The sequence below is a fragment of the Ambystoma mexicanum genome, chromosome 2p (assembly GCF_040938575.1).
Source record: "Ambystoma mexicanum isolate Mex_15411 chromosome 2p, UKY_AmexF1_1, whole genome shotgun sequence".
Classification (NCBI taxonomy): Eukaryota; Metazoa; Chordata; class Amphibia; order Caudata; family Ambystomatidae; genus Ambystoma; species Ambystoma mexicanum.
The window spans coordinates 477,738,318-477,748,692 of NC_090923.1; the positions used below are offsets into that span (position 1 = coordinate 477,738,318).

Consider the following 10,375-nt stretch of genomic DNA (forward strand, 5'->3'; position numbering starts at 1 on the left):
ATTTATTAATACATATTGCTTCAACAATACACCGGGCACCAAGAGTACAAATTTAACAAACATAAAGTAAAACTACATTTTGGCAGACTTGTCGGGGCATGTTGTACATTTGCAGAGTGCGCATCTGTTCTTTGCGCACGCTGCAGCTTTAAATGTTGTACCGACATTCCTTATGACATATTCATATACGTGATTTTTAATCTTTGTCAAATACGTATTCTTTCAATTATGTTTACTTTGTTTTGTTGTACGTGTTGGACAAAATGTTGGCAATAGTGAGACCCCTTATTGTGAAATGTGCGAATCCTGTTGCCTATTGACTGTTGCAACAGAACAATTTGCCATGCAGGATATTTAGTGAGTCTTTTGAGAGTTGTGGCAATGTGTAAAAGTTGCGTATCCGGGGAGAGATGAAGCGGGTTCTGGAAGTCAATTAGCCACCACTTGTTGCCAGGCAGAGTCCTGGCGCTTGACGCCGCCCACAAACATGGCTGCAGGGTCTAGTCCCTCCCCCTGCCTTCTGTTTGTGTGCATACGTGAACCTGGCACAAGGGGCCTTTGTGACGTCTAGAGCGGGGATCGCGTGCCGATTGGCTGCAGCTCGGCTGTGACGCCGCTGTCCGTGTTTACCAGCATCGGTTGTTGGGAAGGAGGCGGGGGGGGACTCAGCGTGCGTTGCTTCATCAGAGAAGGGAAAGCCGAGGTAGGCGACGGAGGGCTCCGCCGGCGGCAGAGAAAAAAAATCCCACCCCCGCAACGAAAAAACGTTCCCTCCGCGTCGCGACGGTCACCTCCACCTTCTCTCGGTTTCCTCGGGCCGCGGTTCGAGGGTAAAAGGGACCGAGTCGACGCGACTGGAAACGCAAGCCCCCTTGACAGGACAAAGGGAGCCTGCGGAAGGACACGGCGTCCCGAGGGAGAAGTGCGGCCCGTGTAGAAAGAAGAGCCACCACCAAGTTTGGAGTGCTCACCTGGGCCCAGCAGTGCAGCGGGCGGGCCACAGACCCCAATCACTGCCAGTCACCCCCATAAGGGGAGGGCAGGACGTCTATCTTTTTAATATAGAGATTTTATAATTTTTCCCCATGCACCCATGAGCCAACTTTAACCCTACACAAATCTAAAATAAAAATATATCTATATAGCCGGAGCAACCGTGACCCGCCTTGAAATAATGAAGACTGAGATATCGACAGCTGTGGGCTTCATCACAAAGTTACTGAAAACAACCGGCCTACTGGCCGAGGACCAGATCTCGCAGTTCAGCGACACCCTGCAGGGCTCCCTAAGAGGTAAAGTTAGGATTGTTCTCTGGTGTTGAAGGGGTTGATCTGACAACCGATATTCAGGCGCCTTTTTCGGCGGGGGTTCGAGGGAGGTGCTTCAGTCTGGCGAAAGCGCCTTGGGCAGGGGGGGGGGGTAGGGTCATCGGAGTCGACAACTCTTAAAGTTGCCGAGGGAAGGCTCGCACGCAGGCAGTTGACTCTTACTGGAAGGGTCTGCGTCTGCTCTTGCGGGGATACAGAGCTTGCTACATTTTACGGCTTGTACCGTCAATATGACATGTTTGTTTTGAGAAATTCAGTTAACCCTTGGGCTCTGTTAGGGGTTTGGCAGGGGGGCGTGGAGGCTCTTGTGGACAATGTTTGTACATCTCTGGGGGTTGAGCTTGATCATGTGCGTTGGATTCAGGGTATTCGTTACTGGCTGTCTAGTTGACCCAGTCGTGTGGTGTTAGCTGGTGGGGATTAGAGCCTGACTGGGCAGAAGTCGAAAAGCCTCGTGTAGTTTAGTGAGTGAAGACTGTTGTCCACTTGCTCTGCCATCGCTTCTTCCTCGTAGGGTTGGGTGAAGTCTGGTTTTTTCGTTAGTGTTTTCGCAGATCAATTTATGGAGGCCCGTGGGAGCTTGCTTGGTTTGTGTGGCGTTAAACAGAATGCATAATCAAGAATTTCAGATGCAGAATGTGTTGAAAGCTCAGGAAAGTTTGGAAGGGCATTTCATTGTTCGGCTACATGCGTATGAAATCCTAAACCACAAGAATGTGTCCAATGCCTCAGTTTTGTAGTTAATTATGTAGAACTAGTAACATAGTATTTGCCATTAAATATGTCTTTCTTTTGTTTCATCAGATCATTACAAGCATCATTGGTTCCCCCAGATGCCTTGCAAAGGCTCGGCATATCGGTGCATTCGGATAAACCATAAAATGGATCCCTTGATAGGCAAGGCAGCCGGCCTCATAGGACTCAGCCATCGGAGGGTCTTCGAGCTCTTGCCCAGCGAATTGACTCTTTGGGTCGATCCCTTTGAGGTGTCCTATCGCATAGGAGAAGACGGCTCCATCTGTGTGCTCTATGAGAGCTCTCCCCCAGGGGGGAAAATGACCAAAGCATTGGAAAACAACCCCACAAGTTGTAAAGAGGAGCTGCGAATTGGCAGATCCAGCCCCTCCAAGAATTACATGATGACCGTTTCTAGCTAAAGCTCCACATTCATTGTTGTACAATTATGTATGTATTGCCCCACTTTCATAAATGAAGTTAGATAATGTAATGAATTGTTGATCTTCACCCCATAGCCATTAAAATTGTAGTAGTACTGCCAAGCTCTTCTTTGTTGTGGCCAAGGGCTCTTGTATAAAGCAGTTTCATAGACTGCATGTAATTTTTTCCCTGGATTGTATATTGTAAATGAGATGTCCAGTCAAGTGATTGTTTTACAGAGTTATATTTTGGAAGGATCCTTGACTATTTGTAATAAAACAAATGAATCTAACTTCTTTTAAAAACTATTTGGGTCAGATTGATAAGCAAATGGGTGCATGGGTGGGGTTCCTTAAAACCAGTAGATGGTAAAGAAGATATTCGATGTGGTCCATTGTTACTGGGCTTTTTGTGTAAACTGACGGCCATAATCCAGCAATGTGGTAAAACTCATGTATTGTCTTTTTGTTGTTGGCTTGCAGAAGCCATTGGCACACATTTCTCAAACCCGCTGGTGCCTCATACCATTGGCATATAAAAGCCCTATTTTACTGGAATTCTGTCTTCGCACACCAACAGGTCTTTTGTGGTGTTGAAGGATCAGGAAGTTGACAGCAGAAGTGGCTTGGGGTGACCTGCCCTCCCCGCACCCCCTATCCCTGTATATGTTTTGGCTGGGTTGTTTTCTTGCTTGGTGTCTTCGGTGGCCACGTCCTGTATTTCCGGTCATTGGACAACCCAGGCATACATATGACGTAGGTGAGCATGTTATTAAGGGTTTGGTTTCTTAGTGACTTGGTCAGCCAGTGATTTGCTGCATGAAACCCCCTCTTTTTGACAGCTGTTTACCACCTGCATTTTTGTGAACGCCAACACGCTGCTTTCTGTCGTTTGTGGATGGGTTCCTAGTGAAATCCCTCTGGATCATACGAATACAGTTTCAAAATTGGCACACTGCTACTTTTTTGTGACCATTCAACGACACAAATTTACGTATGTGTTCCAAAAAAAAAACAGGGTTCTTCATTAACCCCTTCTAAATCCGCTGAAAACGATTTTTTTGCAAGTGAAGCGAATGCATGGCGTAACCTATTCGATCCACTATACACCTCACAGCCCGTATGCCACATTTCTAGAAATTAAGGTGTGAGTAGTTTGCATAAAAATGCAGCAAAAATGAACGATATGACGGTATATAAACTGCCGGTACCTCCCTTCTGTTTTTCAAAACACGGTTTATTTTATTGTGGATTTTTCACCAGTATTGTTCTCAGTATGTTTAAAGGGTGTATATTTAAAGCGGAACATGCTACACACTACTTGGTAACCCGGTAGACTGTGTTGTGATGGCGGGCAATTGGTTTAGAACGTTGGCAATACGCATCATTGTGTACAGAATTCCGCTTACCTCAGTCATGAAAGCGGCTCCTGGGAGTTTTCCGTTTTTTTCTTCTAGCTGCTCCGCATGTGATGGAGCTGACGTAATTCCCAGTGGTTCATTAGTGACTGGCCTATTCGGCGTGTATAGAAAGAAAAAAGCGAAGGCCAAAGCTAAGCCGGAGGTTACGACATGAAGCTTAAATCAGACTTTTATAGTGTACATACATTGTATTGATGATCTGTGCGTGACCGGGAATCAAGCTTTCAAATGGCGCATCGTGTGAAGTCTGGTATATCTTACTCAAACGTGTTGCTTTATTTTCCTCCAATTGAACTAACTTGCTTGAAACACTACACCACACAAGAATATTACCATAGTTATTTTCATTTGGACATTTCCGTGCAGTATTTACGCTTGCCCATTACCGCATCACAATTTTTTTGGTTTCGAGTGTTTAGTAAATGAAAATGGCTATCCGATTGCAAACAGCTGAAGTGTGCAGTATGTTTCAGTCTATGGTCTTCGCTTTCCATAGTGGGCCGACTGCTCAGGAGGAACATGGCCTGTTTTTCATGCGCCTCTGAAACGGCCATCAATGCAATGATTGTGCAGAGCTGTAAGCCCACATTAGTATGCAACGACGCTAATAATGGTAGCCTTGTGTGATTCAGTGGTTTGGGTTCGTGGGCGCATTTTTATTCGTTTAGGACGACGATAAATAGGTTGGAATTTTGAAAATCCCGACGTAACCTAAAAATGACGAAAACGCACGCTTGACACATTGCACCCGTTTCGTCAGTGTTCACTTCAGGGGTTTGCCTCTTAAGTTCTCGACTGCGTTTCCCGTTGTCTTCTTGCGGGAAGCGACAAAGCCTGGCAGGATGACTTCGCAATAGCCGCCTGGAAAAGTGCGCTAAACAATTAGGCTGCTTTGTTTGAAAGAACATATACATTCACACCCCGCAACATGATGACATTAAATAAACTGCAATGGCTCATAGACATATACATAATGGATATGCGCCCCCCCCCCCCCTCCTGTCGTGGGCATTGTCGCCGAAGTCCTTTTTAGTTTGGCCTATTGGGTTAAGCTTGCACTACTCATACATCGACACAATTGCGTTAGAATACAGATGGGCGATACGCCATATGAGGGACACCCGGCTTGTTGGTGTTGTCTGGTTAGCATGGTCTGTGGCCATTCCCGCCCATAACACTCATGGGAACTTTTGGAGTGCAAAGTTTGGTCAGGCTTCAGAAGTGACTTTCCCATGCCTACACTGAAGCCCTAACTGTTGGCTTTGCGAATGCTTTTAATGTGCAGTAGTGCCTAGGCAATACGGATTATCCTGAGTAAAACACTCGATATCCTATCACTCACTGTTGCGGCTGCTGTGAACGTTTACTCGTACCGTTTGGGTACACTTCATAGATGCTGCCTGTTGTGGTACTCGCAAACGCTCGCTTGGCCCAGGTAGCTATTTTAATCACAATCTTTGGTGCAGCACTCTTTGATGGTTTGACAACCGGCAGCACACTACTCCGGGTACTTTGTGTTATACAGTTGTAAATGAAAAGGCTGTACACAATGGGGGCAGCTGTAATTCTTTCCGGAGAACTACATTTTATCTTTTGTACATCAGTATAAACTAGTACAGTTGTAACCGTGGGATGAACCTATAGACCTCTTGATACTACTACGTTTGAAGTGTTCTACAGCACAGATGGATTTTTGTTTAGAAAGCAGTGTTCCTAAACGGAGTCTGATGTCATTGTCATATCGACATGTATACATAACAAGCTGTTAACTTTTTTCCAGTCACATTTAAATCCAAGTGATCAAAACATTATTAAAAAAAAAACATGAAGCGTCGACAATTTAAGTGTACCTCTTAATGCAAAAGCGATGTCTTTAACACCCCCAAACTCCTAGGTAGAAACCCATTCCAAGTCGTATTGTCGGAATTTCATAATCCTTTCAGAAGGTACAGAGACAGCCACATCTGCCGACTATAGCTCGACCTTTAGTGCTGGAGCCCGTATACATCGTTTTCCATACTAGTTCCTGTAACGTTTCTTGCATGCAAATGGGTGGTCTTCATCTCCATGGCTGTAGGGCTGGAGCCATGCACCCTATCTAGTATTAAAACCATGTGGTGCAGCCCACCACTGCATGTGCAGTTACACCAATTGCTAGCTGCAAGGGTCTGAAAGCCCTAGCCTTTTATTTGTATTCACCTTTTAAATGATGCAGGGAATTGTTTCTGGTGGGGTGGTCCCCTTATCGGACCCCCTTCATAAATGCAAACAGTGCACTCGTTAGCCTTGCTGTAACCAGTCTCTTTGCATTTATAGTGCTAGCTCTGTAATGTTACAGAGCATGTTCAGGCGTCCTCTGCATTCCTGACATGCTGGCGCAGTCACTGCAGGCAGAGGTAACCGCTTAACTTCTGCACCTCTGATCAAAATTATGTTTGTCTGTTATAATTTTAAATGAGCCATGTCTGGTTGTGGCATGGTGGCAGATGAGAGCAACCCATTAATAAGCCACAGCAATGTGATATCAAACCAGTGTCAACTCTGCGAGCTGGGCTCATATGACAGTACTGATGCCTATATCCTGCTTTCTGGAACAGTAGTAGTAATGCTACCACCTTTTGTTCTCCCTTAGGGAGCAACACCCCTTTCCCCAGGGCATAGAAACGTCTTCCGGGAGTTCTGGGAAAGATGTGTCTGAGGCAGCGCTGACATAACACGGGGGGGGGGGGGGGGGCTTCCACTATCTTGCTTTCGGTTGGGCTTTTCCTGTCCCCACTTCCAGCAAGCAAGGCCCCCTCTGTCACAAGGCAAAGGGCTCTTATTTAAACACATTGGATCCCTTACTACATGATTGCTTTGCCCTCACCCCTGTGGCAGTTTGCCTTTATAATGAAAGGGGTAACTCCTCATTCTTGAATTGCATTCAGGGAGTGGTATCCCCTCTTTCTTGGATTGCATTCATGTCTTTTGAGAACAAGAATGCACCTTTCGATCCTATGGTAGTGCAGTCCATTCCAAAGTCACCTGCCAGAAGGTATCCCAAGTCAGAAGAAGGCTCTGCTCCCTGACCATCCTCAGGGCACGTTGGGGGGAAGCTTCTGTTACACCAGTGCGTCCTGTGTATGGCCAGGGAGAAAACTCCCACTTGTTAGGCAGAATCATTTGCAGTACCCTTAGGGAGCACACACAATTAAGACCAAGTGCAAGTACAAATTCCCCTTTGGTACAAGTCTGTACTACACAGTAAAGTGGTAGCTATGGCTGAGCAGCCAGACTTATCTCAGGAGTAAAGTGAGCAGTATCAGAAGTTACACAAAGGACAGCAATTACTATGGTTAAAGCAAAGACTGATTCAAGGTTTCTGAGTAAAAGAATATACATGTATTTACACCATCAATTCTAAAACAGTTCACTTATATAAAGCAGCAGGAAAATCACAATGTTAATACACTACAATAACCCCAATCAATTCTGTACAAGTTGGGCTCAAAATGAAGTGTGAGCAAAATGGCACTCAGTAATTTAAAAGGAAGGAAAAGACAAGGTTATCCAAAATCAACACCAAGTGATAGGCAGGGCAATCTAGAAAAGGCTTACTACAACTAGGATTCAAATCAATAGGCCTGCGCCAATGTTAATGGTTGAGTCTTTGCAGAGGATCAGTTCAATATAGTTAGCGGTTAAGTCTTTTCCAAGAGTTCAAAACGAAGTTGGTCGGAGAAAGTTATTCAATGGAGAAGAGAAGGACACGCCTTCAGGGAGGCGAAAGATTCCAAACTCTTTCACTGCTGTTGGACAGAACGAACGACAGGATTTGAACAGTACCTTAAATGAAGAATGCTGTAGCTGAGGCAGTTGTTCCTGCAGGCTCACAGTTCCTGAAGCGACTGTCGTGGTAACCAGGAGGAAGACTGGAGGGTCCTGCACAGCCCAGGGAAGAAGCCAGCAGCAGAACAAAGCGTTGAATAAAAGGTGTGCTCCTTAAAACCCAAACAGGTTCCGTTTCTCCTGGCTATCTGGTTCACTGCAGTGAGGCTCAACAAATTCGACCAGGAGAGGAAGGCCTGCGTTTGGGGCGCTGATTGGTCCCACCAAGCTCAAGGGAAGAAGATTCCTTGCAGATCTTCTCTGTCGGAGTTTCAGGCGATTCAGATCTGCAGCAGGGCTTCACCGGGATGTCCAGTAGTTGCAGCAGTCTTCCTTCAGCTCCTTGTTGGTTCTCTTGTTCCAGTGGCGACTCTGCCTTCCAAGTCCCAGAGACCTGCTTTTAAGCAGTGTTCCCCCATTCACACAGCCTGGCTGTCAATCACACAGCAGGGTGGCTGTCCTGGCAGGACAGCCACCTAGTCAATCAAACTAGAGTGCGACTTGAGTCTCCAAGGAGACCCTGTGCAGGGGGCCTAAAACCCCTCCCTCACATCCTGTCCACCCAGACACTCGGGCGCCTATGGAGGGCTCCTGTGCAGAAGCCAGCCAAAGGACGGCGAACAAAGGAACAAAACCTGGTTTGGCGTGCAGAGTAAACAATGAGAAAAGACCTTTACAAAAAGAAATGGCAAATAAACCCGACCGGAATCAAAATAAATGGGGTCCAGCGGGTTAGAGTTTGAGGCTACCACCATAGCCTCTAACAGTACCAAGGCTATTTTCATAGCTTGCGGTGGAATAAAAATGGTAGATGCCACTGACACCAGCCAAATCCTAGAGAAAGGGTAACAAAATAATGTTCTATGAGAAACAGACAAAGGGATAACTATTAACCCTTCCAGTACTCTATGGAAGATAGGTTGTACTGGGTCTGTAAATTTAAAGACTAGTGAAGTCAATGGCAAATTTACATGTTCTGGGAGACAGGTGTCAGTCACAGAAAATGGAGTTTAACAGTGGGAAGTCTAAAGACAACCCTCAAACTACACTAAAGGTGCTGCGTGACACAGTAAAAAGAGGATGCTTATGTTTTGGGTGAGACTCCGTAGTCCATGAGCACAAAATGTAAAACACACAGCAAAACGCATGTAAGAGTGTAAAAAAGAAATCCAGCAAAGCTGCTGAGAGACTCAACAGGTAGGGGAAATTAGCCATTCTGGCGAATTCTCCATAACGCCACTGGAGCTAAATGAGCCCTTACTGATAGCAGCCAAGCTCTATAGGGTGCATCAGAAGGATTCTCCTTGTCCTAGAGTTCCTGTATTTGGTCTCATTGCAACCTGAAAGTCCCAAGGGCAGCAGGAGTACTGTTTCGCAGCTTCAAGCTGCTTTGTCATGGTCTCTGCCCTTCGAACTGACAACAGAACCTGCTGTGCTGCTTTTGGCATTGCTGTGAACTCCTTCGCATCTTCAAGCTGGCTGCCACAACTCTGGTGCCAGCTTAATGACGTGGAAGCATCGAATTTACAGTATATTGATCAAACTGAACCTTGTCTAAACTACTGACTTGGCTTGCTGGAATCCTTGTCACTTACTGACTAGACCCAGCGGAAGCATCATTTCAACAGACTGCAAGAGAGCCAAACACTTAAGAGCTCGAGATGATGCGTATTGTTGGGCCCCAACTTGATCCACACAGAGCCCTGTCTTAACACAGACTTGTTTCTGGATCAGCGTAAATGGCTTCTTCCTGACACTGGCCTGACCCCAAGACAACGGAAAGGTACCGTGAAGAGGTCGCCTCACCCTGGTCCACTCTTGGTATCGTAGTGACACTTGGGCCCCCTAACCCCATTCTGTGCCACTTTCTTACAAGACACCTGCTTGAACATTGTGCCAATCGAGTGCCTGAACACCCCATCTACCCAGAGTGCTATTCTGCAGCATTTTGCATTTCCTGTTCCCTTACGGGGTGTGTGGGGAGGGTGGTTCTGTTTATTTAAATAGATTTACAGTCTTTTTAAAAAAAATGTTTGTTTTTCAACATTATACAAGCACGTGCTCAATAACGAGCAAGTTATTAACAAAGGACAATGAGTCTCACCATCCCCCTCCCGTGTGGTAACTTGATATTCATTGAGTGCCATTCACCAAGTTTTAGTATCCGTGCATATGCTTTACCAGTTATTTCATCCATCGATTCCAATGGCTTTGGTGGAGTCCTCAAAGCAGTTCATGTTCCCTGTCCAACCACCGGCCAATCCCCCCCCCCCCCCCCCCCCCCGTGGTGTAGGCAGTTCCACGGTTGTGACGCCCGAGATCCCCCTTACAGTTGCTGCAGTCGTGACTTTAGTTTGTCCTGCTGCCACTCATTGTCCTCAACAGAACTAGAACTCCAACCCCTTTTGTCCCCCCCCTCCCCGACCCCCTTCCCTAGCGTCCCCCTTACCACAAGTCCCCCCCCCAGCAAATAGATTTGCAGTCTTAATTTTATATGCGTCCATTTTCATAGAAACTTCATTGGACGCGTTATATTTTGGGGTCTGTTTTTTCTATCGGCTCACATCTCTCCTGAAGAATATACCCTGTCCTCGGTCCACCT

At 46.2% G+C, this 10,375-nt stretch overlaps 1 protein-coding gene across 1 annotated transcript; it reads left to right on the forward strand.

Annotated features, from left to right (window-relative positions):
- The first annotated feature begins 639 nt into the window (after positions 1–639).
- Positions 640–2,778, forward strand: BTG1 (BTG anti-proliferation factor 1). Its single transcript, XM_069643863.1, has 2 exons — positions 640–1,292; positions 2,133–2,778. The coding sequence occupies exons 1-2, from the start codon at positions 1,175–1,177 to the stop codon at positions 2,483–2,485; spliced, it is 471 nt and encodes a 156-aa protein (XP_069499964.1). The 5' UTR covers positions 640–1,174; the 3' UTR covers positions 2,486–2,778.
- The last annotated feature ends 7,597 nt before the right edge of the window (positions 2,779–10,375 follow it).

What these genes read in the sequence shown, in the direction of transcription:
- BTG1 (XM_069643863.1), top strand. Translation starts at nt 1,175, where the DNA reads ATGAAGACTGAGATATCGACAGCTGTGGGCTTCATCACAAAGTTACTG. An exon ending in CCTGCAGGGCTCCCTAAGAG is followed by an intron (nt 1,293 to 2,132) that starts GTAAAGTTAGGA and finishes TTGTTTCATCAG; the next exon opens with ATCATTACAAGCATCATTGG.